The sequence below is a fragment of the Phaseolus vulgaris genome, chromosome 8 (genome assembly GCF_051622355.1).
Source record: "Phaseolus vulgaris cultivar YP4 chromosome 8, ASM5162235v1, whole genome shotgun sequence".
Taxonomy (NCBI): Eukaryota; Viridiplantae; Streptophyta; class Magnoliopsida; order Fabales; family Fabaceae; genus Phaseolus; species Phaseolus vulgaris.
The window spans coordinates 61,460,204-61,475,695 of record NC_143505.1 but is presented as its reverse complement, the minus strand read 5'-3'; the positions used below and the strand labels follow the sequence as shown (position 1 = coordinate 61,475,695).

Here is a 15,492-nt window from a genome sequence, read left to right as displayed (position 1 = left end):
ACTAAATTAGTTAAAATAAATATAAAAAATATAAAAAAATTATTTATTTTTAGTATTTATTTCTATTAAGTTAGTGTTGATTAATCTATATGTTATGAATTTGTGAACTTTCACGACAACAAACATGAATAGAAAATTATTTTTAATTTAAATATCTAAATTTAAAGATGATAAATCTCTAACACTCACAATTTTTTTATAATTTTTTATATAAATATTTTTTCATTCACACACAAATCTCTTTAGATCGACTCTCTTTATCCGTATTCATCTTCTTCATTCATATATCTTTCACTCACACTCATCTTTTTTATTCACATATATTTTTTCATCTCTTTCATTCACACTCATCTTCTTTTTCTACTACAAATTTTTTTTATTAAAGATAAAAGTATTTTACCATAAGTTTTTTCTAAATCACATAACATTGGCCAAAACCGACAAAACTTAAATTAATATTAAAATTCATATAATAATTATTAAAGTTCATTGGAATATGGAATCATATCCATAATACTTAATATGAATATTATGAATGTCTCTTCATGCATTTGTGTGTTCATCCTCTCCCTCAAACGTGCTGCATCTACTTCTCCCACTATAAGAAAAATCCAATTTATCTACGGACAAAATTCGTAGGTAATAGCCAAAATCCGTAGGTAAATCAACATTACCTATGGATTACCCACGGAAAAAAATCCGTATGTAATGTTGGCGTCGGTAATTTACCTACGGATATTATGTCCATGGGTAACGATCGAAGCCAAGTCCCTTGAGATATGTCCATAAAAGCTTTAACTATTACACCAGTCAAGTTTTGTTGTCATGTTGTGATTATTATTATATTTATAAGTATGATTATCAATATTAATATAATTAATAAAATAAAAATTAATAACATTATTCATATATTTAATATCATCATTATCATTAATATTGTTTAATATTATTAATATTATTAATATTATTAATATTATTAATATTATTAATATTATTAATATTATTAATATTATTAAATATTACTAATATTATTAATATTATTTATATAATTATTATGATAATAGTTGGTAGGTAATAGAGATATGATAGTTCGTAGGTAATAGAGATTTGTGAGTAATAGTTGGTAGGTAATAGAGATCCGTAGGTAAAAGTTGGTAGATAATAAGATTCGTAGGTATAGTTGGTAGGTAATGCGGAATTTACCTACGGATTCAGAATTCGTGGGTAATAGTTCGTAAGTAATGCTGAATTTACCTACGGACTCAGATCCATGGATAAAAATCCGTAGATAATATTGATTTTTTTTGTAGTGTCCTTTCATCATCTCATTAATATATTCATGCACAGTGAAGATTGCAGAGTGAGTAAGAATATTCAGCAATACAGAATAAATCATATGGTCTATAAAAGTTTCAAATTACCATCATCATTATACAAATAAAACAAAACATGCTCCTTATATATACGAGGTACAAATAATCATGGATACAATTTTGTTTGATACTTTAGGAAAGTGTCACCAAATAAAATCACTTTCACTTTATGGTTTATATTAGAAATAACTTATACATCAGACTATAATTCAGATTCTAAGTTTACAACAAAACGAATTGAAACATAGAAAAAAGTCATCACAACAAATAACAACATGACATGAATGGTGAGTGAGGTTGGTATCTCTTCAATATTGTTCATGTATCCTTAGCCACACTAATTAGCTCAGCATACTTGTTCACCTTCTTCCTTAAGCATGCTGTCAACCCTGCTGCATCCACTCCTTCTCCTTTAATCACCACTTTATCTTTGCCTCCCCTTTCAAAACTAACCGAACAAACACCTACAAAACATTATTCAAATCTTGTGAAGAAAAAACTTATTAAAATGGAAAATTTCACTGCTATCAATCAGATTCTCTGCTATACATTAGTATAGTGATTGTTAAAACTGATAAAAACATTCTATATATACCATCAGCAGTGGTGCATATCGACATAATCTTCTTCTTGCATCCACCACAGTGGAGTGGCACCTCAATTTCTATCCTTTGCTGCATAATTTACAAGTACAACATTTCATGAGCAACCTTGTATACATGTATATCTAGAACTATATCTTTATTAAGAAGTGAATTTTAAACCTAACTCAACCTCTTAAAACTGGCTTATGAGAAAGGTTTGCACCCAACTTATATATTATGAAATGCATTATGGATGGTCTGATAACCGATAGTGGGTGGTCTAATAAACTCAACAAACTTTCGCTAAGTTAGGTTCGGACTATGATAATACTATATTAAGAAGTAAATTTTAAGTCTTACTCAACCTCATAAAACTGACTTATGAGGTGAAGTAGGTGAAGTTTACACTAAATGTTCTATAGATAAACAAACTGCATGAAACTTTCTTGAGAAATAGGAAAAATTAAAAACTGAAACTAAATGAGAAAATTGCATACCCTCATAGTCATATTCTCCTCAGATTACAGTGAAACAGCTTAACTTCTGATTCTGGCAAATCTTCTTAACTTCTGATTACAGTGGTGAATGATCCACCAATTAATGCATTACACATATATATAAGCATGTTTTAAACTAATTAACTTGCTATACCTTGGTGTGATCCACTTTTCATGGATTCAACGCGGTTGCCACACTGCATCATGAGAAATATAATATACATTTAAAAACTATTTTATTCTTTTAATTTATTAATTAATATTTCTCATCTGTCAGACAGTAATCTAAATGATAACATAAATGTTTTTGTGTATAATAAGGTACGTTATTGATCAACTCATCATTTCATGAGTTGATGATGTCATTAGGTAAAGTGACTTGTTCTCACAGCCATGCATGTTCATGCAGCCTTCTAGATACAATTTTGTTATATATCATTCAAAAGTCAAAACTTCACTCATAGTCTTCGTAGTTTTGTTCTTTAAGAATAGTGAACATTTGGATACTATCTACGCTAAACATGTGACTTAAGGATGCATTTAGAAGATTAATTAAACTATATATTACTAATTAGTCAACTCGATACAAATTAGAAAGAATTTGTTCTCATTTATTGTGTAAATGCAAAATGTTTTAAAGATATATGAATTCAAATTATTTTATATAATTTGTTTATTATTATAAAGTAAAAAAAAGTTATTATATACAGTAATTATGTAATTATGATAATTTGATTTTGTGAGTGAAAGCTTGGAGAGGTGGATTTGACTTAAATATACAGAAGGAAATATAATATAATGATTGGATATATATAATAATAATGAAAAGGCTGTGAATTAGGTCAGAGGAATGAATCTAGTTATATGAAGGTTATACTAGTAAATTAGTAATTAACTATATGAAAAAATTATTTAACTGAAGTTGATAAAAGATAATGATTTGGGTGGTGTTGACTTTTCAAAGTAATTTTTCTTAATTATGTGGTCACACCAACACAAGATATATTGCTGAATGATCCTTAATTTAGAGTTATTTACATCACAATTCGTCATCCGAATTCTACGTTTTTTAATAAAAAAGTTAATTAATTAATTTTGTTTCCAGAATAATCTTATTATATTTATTGATACTCTCTCATTCAAAATTTTCTTTAAGAACTTTGGTACAATATGCAATTCTGAAGAGTATTCTTGCTAAAAGTTTAGTAGAATCTTGTTTCATATGTAAGAAACTTTTAATATTCAATTTTTATTTTATTTTAAGTAATAAATATCAGTAGCAAATTGTTTCTTAATAAACTTTCAAAAAGATTTTGATAAGTTTGCTTATGAATGTGAGAGTTAGACACAAAATTTTGCACATGAAATATAGTATTCACTCTCGTGATAATTGGATACATTTGTATCCATTAATTGCAATTGACTTTTTAATCTCATAATAAAAGTTAGAAACTGTGATTTATATATAATGTTTGAATACTTTTATTTTAAAAATAAAATTGAAATGAACCATAATATGAAATGCTCAACTTGAAGTAGTTAAATATACATTTAAGAAGCAATAATAGTTGACTTTGTAACTACACATGCATGGTGATTTTTGTTTCAATGTTTTCTTCCACCTTTATATGTGAGTGAGTTTTTAGATTTAAAGATACAAAATTCAATGCCTTGTTAATAACGTAAAACTTTATTCATTCAACATATAAAAAAAACAAACAGAATGTCCACATAAAATAAATTAAGAAAAAGTCAAGAAAGCACTTCAATATAAAATAGATTTATCACTTATTTGAATATTATAAATATCCATAATATTTAATATGTATATATATATATATATAAATATTATAAATATTTATTCATTCATTATACATCATTAGTATGTCGGTTCAACCACTCCAAAACATTCCTCTCACTACTCGTCAATTTGTGATTTGTGTGAGGCTATATATTTATAGGTGATTCAATAGTGGGTGACATGATAGGTTTAAGAAATTCTCATTTAGAATAGATCATAAATGACTTTGATACTATATTTATAAAAAGAACTTTATCTTTACAAAATGAACAAGTCTAACTCAACTTTATAAATTTAACGATGAAATTTGTAATCAGTAATAAATGACTTAACAAAAAAAAATATTAATAAATGAATGTGTATACAACAATTAGTCTTATATCGATATCTATATTTAGAATTTTGATAACTTATGTAAACTAAAACTTAATTGTAATGTAGTTTTAAGAATCATGAAAGATTTCTTGACAAAGAATAAAATTTTAAAAAGCTAGTTGCTTACTCTCTTAAAATTTCTTGAAACAACTTATTAAAGTAGGTAGCTCTCAAATACAATTTTAATTTTTTAAATAAAAAATGTACAATCATGCACAACTTTCATATTTTTTTAAAAGAAAAAGTTTAATAGAGTATATAGTATTTTAAATTGAAGAAACCATAGTTAAATACAACTTCATACTTGTAGTATTTTTAGTTTCATGAAAACCGTAGCTGGTGAGTATAACAGCCCAAGTGCATGTTTGCACTATCGTTCTAATAAGTTTTTACTTTCTGCACCCCTATTCTTTTCCTTCTCAGCCCAAGTGCATGTTTGTACTATCGTTCTAAGAAGTTTTTACTTTCTGCACCCATATTTTTTTCCTTCTCACTTCAAAACAACCAATCTACCTTTTCAAATAGTGTGAAAACGAGTTATAGAAAGAGAAGATAAATCAATTAAGATGAATGAACCTTATTATACTCACTTTTCCTTTGTATTTGCAAGAATTCATTTTAGTTTCTTTGGTTATTTTGATTGAAGGTTGAGAAATATTTTTGATTGGGTGAGTTATTCGGTGCCATAAACACATGACAAAGACAAGACAGAAAAGTGGCATGTGATCAAAACACACTGCATGAAATTTTGAAAACATAAATCGTTTCCAGCATGCAAACTCCTCTTATTGGATCAGTATCTATCGACATCCAAGGACTTTTTCTAATTTTTTAATCTGAAAAAAACATGAAATAAAATGTCCATGCACCAACACGAGTAACAACACATGTTTATGGACCACTCCTACAGAGGTTGGAGATGGAAAATAATAGGTTGTGTATTAAGGTTTTTAGAATGAGTTGAAACTAACCACTATCACCTGATATCTTCTTTTCTATTTTCATAAACAACAACTTTACTATATAAATAAAGTATAAGAGCTTCTTATTTTATATGATTATGTTACAAATATTTTTTTAAAGCATTGTTTGAAATAACTGTGTGTAACTGTTACAGAATTATCTTCAGTATGGATGCGTTTTATCTATATAAAAAAATCCATCAAAATATATATATACAACAGTGCAACAACTAAATTATTATATATATAGTCTAGTGAAAAAAAGATAAAGTTCAACATTAATGATTTCTGTGATAATATACCAAACAAACAACTGAAAATGTAATTAATTTCTCTACCGGTGTACACAATTTTCAAAATTAGTCAAATGGAATTTAATTAGTGCATATTTCCAACCATTTAAGGGTAAGAGTAATTCATAATTGGCTCTGATCCAATCAAGTGATATTATTGGTGATTTGAAATAATCAGAGAATATAAAGGATTGTAGAGGAGATCATTGGCATATGCTAGTCTTTAATAAAATAAAAAACATATAATTAGAAGTTATACATAACAAAAGTAAATTATAAACTAGTAATAAGTTTATTTAATTAATTTATAAACTATAATTTAATATATTTGAATAAAAATTATTAAAATAATTTCATGATAATACACTTTATGTCATTTTACATTTATTATTTATCTTATTAACTAAATTTAAAAAATATTTATAATTTAATAAATTAGTTTTGAATCTAGAATTTATAAATTATGAGTTTATCCATAACCAATTAAAGCTATATAAATGATAACAATAATCCCCACATTACATATTACATAACACAAGTGTTGTGAATAAATAATAATATCCTAGTATAATATTTTATGTCAATTAATCTAATATGACCTAAACCCTAAACACCTTTCATACTTGTAAGTATAAAATTAGTAGTTAGTCCTATTAGAATAAGGTGAAAAAAATAATAATATAAACATTAATTGCTGTAGTTTCATATGTCTTTTTTTTTTTTGCATATAAATGCAATGGTTGTATCCTTGAAGACAGATTGTTCTTTTGTTTTATTTTAATTAACCACTTCATGTTGGTATTTTTGGTCTAAAAGAAAGTAATAATCCATACTTAAAATTCTTTTAATAAAATACGATGCTAATATGATTTTTTTTTAGGAATGACAATGTTAATCAGCTCATTAGAAAAAGTGTAGGATGGTTAAATATTTTAAATTGTATACTATCAAATTTCTACTATAAATAATTAAATCATAATTTTATACTATCAAAAACTCACAATTTGTAATCTTTTTATTACATAACTATATTATTGATTTTATAAGTGATAGTTGCCATGTAATCTATTTGTAAGCAGCCATAAGAAGAAAAGGTGACTAACTAGAATTAATTTATAAAATGTAAATAATAAAAAATTATGTTTTTGAAGGATTAATTTTGTGGATATTCTTAAAGACTTTTTTTTTATCAAAGGGATTAAAAAAGGATTTAGGATTTTCTTAAGTAATTCATATTAAATTAGTAAAAGTTAAATTTTTAAAGTAGACCAAAATTAACCACTTTCAAAACTTATTTTTATATTAACTTTTTTCTTTAAATATTAAGTTTTCAAGGTCACTTTTTTTATTTTTCTCAATAAGTAATTACTTCATTCATCTTTTCATCTACCAAAACAACTAAAATTCACAGTGCAATCCCTCCACTCAATAGTAAAAACCCATTTGCATATTCTAATAAACTACATTATCTCATTTATATTTATATTCTATTTTTAAATGTTCACTTAGATCACATTCAAATAAATTTAGTGTAATTTAGTAGATGTAGTATGTTATGAAAGTACAGATAGAATGATCATCCTTTTTATTGATCAATCATGTTAATAGTGAACAAATAATATGTTAAATGATGATTAACAACTCTTTCTACTATTGTACCTAATAAAGCACAACTATTTGTTCTATTATCAATAGAAATTATTTAGGCCACTTTTTAGAACAACTCAACCATTTATTGGGAGTTTTTTAATCAATAAAAGAATTAACCACAATCTTATCTTTCAAACAATTGGTCTTTTAAGAGTTAACTTTATTGATTTATGTACACCAAAAATATTTAATTAATAAATGTAGCACAAACTATATTTTTTACTTTTTATTCAAGTACTCTATATACTTTTCTTTTATAAATCTATACAAATTAATAATATATCACATTTACCTTCTATCCTAATTATTAAATGAAATTTTAGAACAAAACAATTACAAATTCTACAAATTAAAACAAAGAAAACTAAGATATCACATCATATGAGAATTAAGTGTAACAAAACAACCCATTTCCATACATTATTGACCACAAAAATTAAGGTTTGAGGTGACATGAAAGGATAAGATTTAGGAATTTTTGCCTTTCATTTGATACCCTCCTTCAGGTAGGGCCTAATATAACCAAACTGAGAATGAATTGCCAAATCAGCATCAATAAGATTATAAAATGACATTGTTGGATGTTGTGGACCATCTCAGAATTTTGAGGGTCCCATTTACCATTAACAAATAACTCAACCTAAGTGGACCTTTCACTTGGTTTTGTGACATAGATTTATGCAACTTTTTTAGTTTATAGTATTTAATATAAAGATTTAGAGAAGTGGCATTGTCCCATCTGTGATTGTGTTCCCTCCCAAACAAATTGAAATGCAAAATGTTGCACCACAAGCAGCCCTTTAGACTTAGCCTCTTTCCAAGGTCTATATTTTCCCTCTCATGGTCCCCCTTCACCATATTTGAGTTCCTAAATCTTCATCATCATCACACATTCAACCAATGTCTATTTTATCTGTTTTTTAATAATGATTATTTGGATAAACTTTTAAATTTAGGATTTTGTTCTTTGTAATAGTGTTCAGATTTTTTAATACTAAGCCTACTTTTAGAAACAGAATAGTTTAACTCTAAGTATAGACAGATAAAAATTGCAGTATTTTTTGTCACCCTACCTTGGTGTGAAGTTGAGCAGTTGAAGTCCTAAATTTAGTACCACGTTGGATCTTCTGAATTATTATTATTATTATTTTGTAAACAGAAAAGAAGGAGAGTTAAAAGGGTGATACTGAGCAGTTCCAAGCAGTTATAGTCACGAAAATCAAGCAAAATATTTTGCCTCGAGTTTGTGACTATTCAACACCTGTGATTCTATAAAGCTTTTAAATTTGGAAGGAAATAGATACTGTACAGTCACTACTTCAGAGTTCACTGGATTTTGATTCTGAAAGAGAGAAACATGAATGGTGTCTTTGTCCTCTCTGGATTCTGAGACTTTACAACATCCATCTTGTTTTCTTTCTTTGCCTTTTGTATTAAGATGAAGTTCTTCAGAGAGGTTGATGGAATGATGAAAAAGTTCAGTTTTTGAAACATTTGCTGCACTGTTTATCTCCTGCTTTTTTATGGGTATGCAGTTTTGAAGATTTTTGTTAATTATTTGTTTTTTTTACTCTTGGGGAGAGGTTTTTACTTGATTTATTTAGAGAAGGGTGTTTGAGATTAAACTTACTCTTCCGAGGAGCTTTAGACATCCATCTTCAAATGTCAGTTTTTGATTTGCAAATGATGGTTGTTTTCTTGTAATCATTTGTTTTCTGTTATGACTTTGTAATTTTTGGTATGTGATTAATGCATGTGGTATTTCTGAGAGTGTTTCGTGCTCATTTCCATATCAGGAGCAAGTTGCATTTCTGGACTGCATTAAAAATCAGTCCTTTTTGAGTGATGACAGAGAAAATTGAGGAAAACATAATGCAGTGTGTTGCTAGGTTATTTATAATTGATCCGTGAAACAGGGTCTCTTTTTGAGAAGGAGCATCACCATTTTTTTTTCCGTTGGATTTGTTAAATCTAATGCTTTTGTTTTTTTGTTTTTGTTTGTTTAGTTCATTGTTATGGTGTATTAGGTCCTCAATTTTGCTTTTTTAAGATCAGGACTCTGGTTTTTCTTTCATCCCATGTATTCTGTGTTTAATCTTTGCGATGTGGTTGAGTTTCTTTGTACTTGTTCTCTGAACAGTATTCACTCAATTTTGTTTATACGGGATTTTTTTGCAGTGACAATATAAGAGTTATGGATATTTCTCAGTGTACAAGGATTGTGTTTGATAAAATTCATAAATTTGAGCCAGAGCATGCTAGAAAGATAATTGGCTATCTCCTCCTAAAAGATCATGGAGAACTAGAAATGGCAAAATTGGCTTCTTTCCCTGACTATTTCATCCGTGAAGTGGCATTTCAGGCCAAAAGGGAGCTCCTAATATTGTCTATACCAGATATGCTCCCAATTTCACATATTCTCAACCCTGAACAATGTTTAAGCCATTTAGCAGTAATGTCCCCTAGAACTCCTACTTCACCAAGCTTTCATGTTCCCTCTCTCTATTGGGATCCACAACCTGCTGGCAATATCAATGCAGACTTTATGGCAATGAACTACATGGATTCCATCATGGAACTTCAGAAGCAGACACAGTTGTGCAGTTTGGAGAATCGTATAGATGCTGTAAAGACTAGCACAGTAGGGGTTGCCAACGATTACTATAGAGATGCTTCTGCTGCCAATCTGGGTGGAAAAGCTAGGAGAAGGTTTTCTGAATTTCCAATGAAAGTTTGTCACTATTTCAACAAAGGATTCTGCAAGCATGGAACAAGCTGCAGATTCTATCATGGCCAAGTTGCTCCTGAGAATTTATCTCAGATGTATGGAAATGATGGTGTTGGTGAGGATCAGGTGATTTCCCCAGGGTCACTAGCACAGCTAGAATCAGAAATTATTGAGCTTCTAAGATCAAGGGGCAGTCCAATATCCATTGCTTCTCTGCCAATGGCATACTATGATAAATACAAGAAGGTACTGCAAGCAGATGGTTATTTAACTGAGAGCCAAAGACATGGCAAGTCTGGTTATAGTTTGACAAAGCTTCTTGCGCGACTGAAAAACAGTATTCTGCTCATAGGCAGGTAAAGTCTTATAATTTTTTTGCATGTATTGTGTATTTAGTGTTTGATCTTTCTGATCCTAATGTGACTTTTTTTGTGGTTAAGTTACAGACCTCATGGGCAGCATTCAGTGTTTCTGGCAGAAGATGCTCCCACACAAATGCTGGAAGGAGAGTTTGCTCGAAATATCAGTGCTTCACGACAAATATATCTGACATTCCCTGCTGACAGCATTTTCACAGAGGATGATGTCTCAAACTACTTCAAGTACATTGCATTTTTTGTTGTTGAAGTGCAAGTTCACACTACTTTGTATTTTTGCAGTTGATTATTTGCAATAGTGAACTGACTTTATATATTTCATTTGTAGCGCATTTGGGCCTGTTGCAGATGTTAGAATTCCAAACCAGCAGAGAAGGATGTTTGGATTTGTGACATTTGTTCATTCAGAAACTGTCAAAGCTGTTTTGGAGAAGGGGAATCCCCATTCTGTTCGGGGTTCTCGGGTTCTTGTGAAGCCTTACCGGGAGAAAGCAAAGATTAATGAGAGGTGAATTCCTTGTCGCTTCCTTTCAATCTCTTATTTTTGAAGTTTTTATAGTTTTATGGCTTCAAATCCTCATTTATTCTTTTAAATGCAGTTGTTTTGTGAAGTTCGTGTTGTAAGATCAAAGCTTATAGTTTTTGGTTTGAAATGACAACATAATTGTTATATGTTTTGCTTAGAGTTAGCAAAATTTAATGATTTTTTCTTCCTTGTTGATTCCCTAGTTCTTAGTTCTTCCTCCTTGTTCTCTCCTTTCGTCTTACTGAAAGAAAGAGAAAAGAGACAAAGGAGGAAACCCTGTCAAATTTACAATATTTGCATAATTTCAAACTGTTTACATAGATATTCTCCATCAAGCTGGAGTATATAAATCATATGGCACTTATCACCTATAATTTGAGGACCTTTCAGTTCAGTGCCTTCGAGGAAGTCTGTTACTTGAACATTTGAATTGTCAAACTCAGTAATGATGTCTCCTGGTAAGATCTTTTCCTTGATGATGTGGTGATCTCTCAATGTTTGGTCCTCAAGTCAAGAAGTATTGAATTTAAAGCAAAAATGGAGGGCTGCTTTTACCTCATTGTCTGTAAAAGAGATATATGGATGGCTATGAACAAGACATACCAAATAACTAAACCACAATGATGAATATGCTAAATCATGCATGGAAGGGGAATTGATGAAGACCATATAATGATTTCAAATGCATTATTTGAAGTCTGTAGCCTATTTACATCTTAAGAAATCTTATATGCTGCTTATATTTGTTTTTCTCATATTAATTTCCACATGCATTTCAATTTGGATGCAGGAATAGAATTGAGCACACTGTTTATTATTCACCACGCTCTGTAGATACGGACTCTGAACTCAACTCAAGTATGATATTATCTAGTCTAGAATCTAAATATTGTTTCTTTATTATGGTTATTTAGAAGAGCATATTTTCTCATCCGAGGTATTTAATGTTCTGCTTTCTCCTGTTCCTCTTGTGGTAGAAGATTTTGTACAATCTAATGCATAATTGTAATCTATTTAGTTCCAAGAAGTTTTGGGAATCCTAGATCCATTAGGAGTCAACTGATTGAAGACCAAGACCAAGAGCAGACTCTGGAACATGAGAGGAGAAGTTTTGCACAACTGCAGTTTTCCTCAATACCTTTATCCACCTCACCTAATTTTGGCTTGTCCTTGGATGAAACAAACATTTCAGATGGTGTGTAAGAATACATTACATGTTTGCTTATCAAAAGTTTCATTTCAGTATGTTCTATCTATCCTATTATGTCATATTGATTGAAATAAAGTATCATTCAGATCACTTCAATTTCCAACCACTAGAAGAATCTTTCCATGGTAAATCCATACATACAGATGACAAATCCTCTGATGAGGAAAGGTATGCATCCATTTCTTTTCTTCTCTTACACTCTAGTGCCTGCTTTTTTTAATACATTAAAGTTTAATTTCACTCTTTGTTTCTCTACTATGTGCCATTTTTTTGGTCCTTTTGCTTGAATTTAGTGCTGCAATTTATCAAGTACCTATGTGCCATCAAACCCTTTAAGTGTTTTTCATCCAAATCCATTAAACCATTTTAAACTTTCTACTAAACACTTGAGAAACTAATTCAAACAAACAAAAATTGGTCAGATAGAGTGACAAAAGGTTTAAAAATGAAATTATATGCTTTTGTCATCTATTTTCTAAATTCCTAGGATTCTGATACATGCTCAATACCTGGCATAATTCTTATCTGACAAAAAGATCTCTAAAACAATGTTTCACTTGGTATTCTTGTAAGAAACACAACAGCTTTTGTTTTGTGAAGTAGAAAATGAGACCTGGTACAAGTTATATGTGTAGATGACATTATTTGTCTGCAAACATGCAGTTTGACTGCTGCAACACATCTCCTGAAACATTTTTGTTGACTAAAGATCATGTAATTTGTGTTTTGAATTTTATCCAGCTATGAAGGACTCAACCTCCCAGACAGTCCATTTGCGTTTCCAATAGATAGTGAGATGTAAAGAATCATAGTTTGAGATACATATACAGGAAATATAGAGAGTTCAAACAGATCAAGTCCTGTTGTAGCAGCTCCATTTTGATACACAAGACAAGACAGTTCTTCTGTTGAATTATTTTTCAGCTAGTGCAGCAATTTACTCAAAATTGCTGAAGAAGAGACATTAGAAGGATTTTGGAATTGGTGGCATTAACAAAAGTTTGATGATACATGTAAGAAGGTTATAGTTTTTAGTTACAGAAAAGGTGGCAGTGGTTTGAATTTTAGAACATATAGTTATGTTTTGTTTGAGGAAGTCATTAGTGGATAAAAGGAACTATATCCACATTTTTTACTTTGAAATATTTGTCTATTACTGAATAACTATGCTCTTTTCAATAAAGGTTTTTAGTAAGCCTTTTATATTCTAGAATTTGTGTTCATATTTGCTTTGGTTTCACATAATACTTCCTTCTTCACCTTCATAATTATGTTTCAAATTATATAATCACATAATATATTTTATTACGAAAATTGTACCCAAAAAAAATTAACAAAAAAGTTGTAAAACGACTTTAATATAAATAGATTAACTGTTACAACTTACCTCTTTTCTGAATTTCTGTTGCGTTTTTGAAATTAAACTTATTTTATTTTATTTTTCTTATTTTAAATGATGGAATAATTAGTGAATAGATAAAATAATTATAATAATGTAATAATTTTAAAAAAATTGAATGTAAAATGAATTTAATTATAAACGGTTTCTGAACCTTAATGGTACACTTTATAAATTAAATCTAGAACCCTAAAACCTAAAATTTAAGGATTTATCCTTTGCAGTACGATTTAGTATGTTTTTCTAGATTTACTATTTATATTTAGGGTTTGTTGATACTTGTAAGTTTTAGGTTTTAAGGTTTAAGTTTAATTTTGTACTATTTATGTTTTTATTTTACGATTTATATTTACTATATTAACTAATATAGGTTTTGGGATTCAATATTTACGATTACGATCTAATTTTTAAGATGTACTATTCTAAATCTGTTTTTAATTAAATTAATTTTACATTAAAGACAATAACTCAATTTTTCTTAGATCATTCTATTATTATAACAATTTTATTCATTCATTAATTATTCCATAGTCATCACCCTCAAGTACGACTTATCTATTACGGAAATATTTTTTTTTTACCTATTTCAGAAATTTTCATTCCAAATTTCACTGGGAAAAAAACTTCAGCATTAATCATAAAATTTTCTTTCTAGTTGATAGAAAGAAAGGAAATATAATTAATAAAAATAGATTAAAAGTAAAGAAGAATTAAAAAGTATATTTACATGTTAAATTATATGATTTGACATTTGATTGTGATTGGTGTGCCTTTGATACTTAATCATTGTTGTGATTGTGATTTAGTGACTTAACACTTTTGACCATCTAATCTAAATTAATTCAATTTTGAACGTTTTTGGTCAATAAGATTTGAATATTTAGAAACTTCTCATTAGAAAATTTAACAACTATATTGACCATTTTTATTAAATTGATTATCTTATAATTTGCAATTTTCTTTAGTTATAACCCTCCTTTTTATTTTTCTATCTCTCTAATGCTAGATAATCAAAGATGTTTGAGAAACATATTTATCACAATTTTTCTATTACAAAACCAGCAAATCAATATAAATACAGGATAATGAACAAGCTGCTAAGAATTGAGTAAGAATAGTCATCATTATAGAGTAAAACAAGGACTAATGTAATCTGTGAATAATCTATTCGAACATATGCCTACATTTAAAGAAAAAAATAGTTTTCTTACATAAATATCTACCTATGTAACACAAACCACTCACACTATACTGACACTATGTAACACAAACACAGACTCTGACAAACATGGACAAAGAGATACGTATAATCTCTAAAATGTAGGACACGAGAACACGAATCTATATATTATATAATTATGAATTAAATCAATTGACAATAAAGATTTATGTGCATAAGTATGTTTTAATTTTCGTTTAGAAAAAAAAAATGTTTCTCATGGATTGTTAAAAAGAATTTATTCCTTATTTTTGTAATTATAATAAAAATGTATATAATAAGCTTGAGATTTTAGAAAATTAATATATTTCTCATTTTTAAAATTTTGTTAGAATCGTGTTACAATTGTCAGAAATTGAACCAATATTTTTTGAAGTGGACATGTCATTGATATGTGTCCTACGTGCCCGATACGTCGCACCGTTTAAGAGACGTTTAAGAGGCGTGTCCGAACGTCATAACCAAGATTTGATTAAAGATTTTCTATTTATTTACAAG

The 15,492-nt window shown here is 28.6% G+C and overlaps 2 protein-coding genes across 3 annotated transcripts; one reads left to right on the top strand and one right to left on the bottom strand.

Annotated features, from left to right (window-relative positions):
* Positions 1–1,384: 1,384 nt before the first annotated feature.
* LOC137826011 (heavy metal-associated isoprenylated plant protein 47) lies at positions 1,385–2,559 on the bottom strand. The gene is made up of 3 exons (XM_068631850.1): positions 2,455–2,559; positions 1,969–2,047; positions 1,385–1,837 (listed from the first exon to the last, which is right to left on the bottom strand). Exons 1-3 carry the CDS (start codon positions 2,464–2,466, stop codon positions 1,692–1,694), a joined length of 237 nt encoding a protein of 78 aa, XP_068487951.1. The 5' UTR covers positions 2,467–2,559; the 3' UTR covers positions 1,385–1,691.
* Positions 2,560–8,422: 5,863 nt separating this feature from the next.
* On the top strand, positions 8,423–13,586 carry LOC137826019 (zinc finger CCCH domain-containing protein 18). 2 transcript variants are annotated; one of them, XM_068631859.2, is made up of 8 exons: positions 8,423–9,062; positions 9,714–10,619; positions 10,710–10,865; positions 10,969–11,148; positions 11,957–12,024; positions 12,185–12,361; positions 12,463–12,544; positions 13,118–13,586. In XM_068631859.2, exons 2-8 carry the CDS (start codon positions 9,730–9,732, stop codon positions 13,176–13,178), a joined length of 1,614 nt encoding a protein of 537 aa, XP_068487960.1. In that variant the 5' UTR covers positions 8,423–9,062; positions 9,714–9,729; the 3' UTR covers positions 13,179–13,586. The 2 variants fall into 2 exon arrangements, with proteins under 2 accessions (XP_068487960.1, XP_068487959.1); XM_068631858.2 differs by having other exon boundaries at positions 8,555–9,062; positions 10,704–10,865.
* The last annotated feature ends 1,906 nt before the right edge of the window (positions 13,587–15,492 follow it).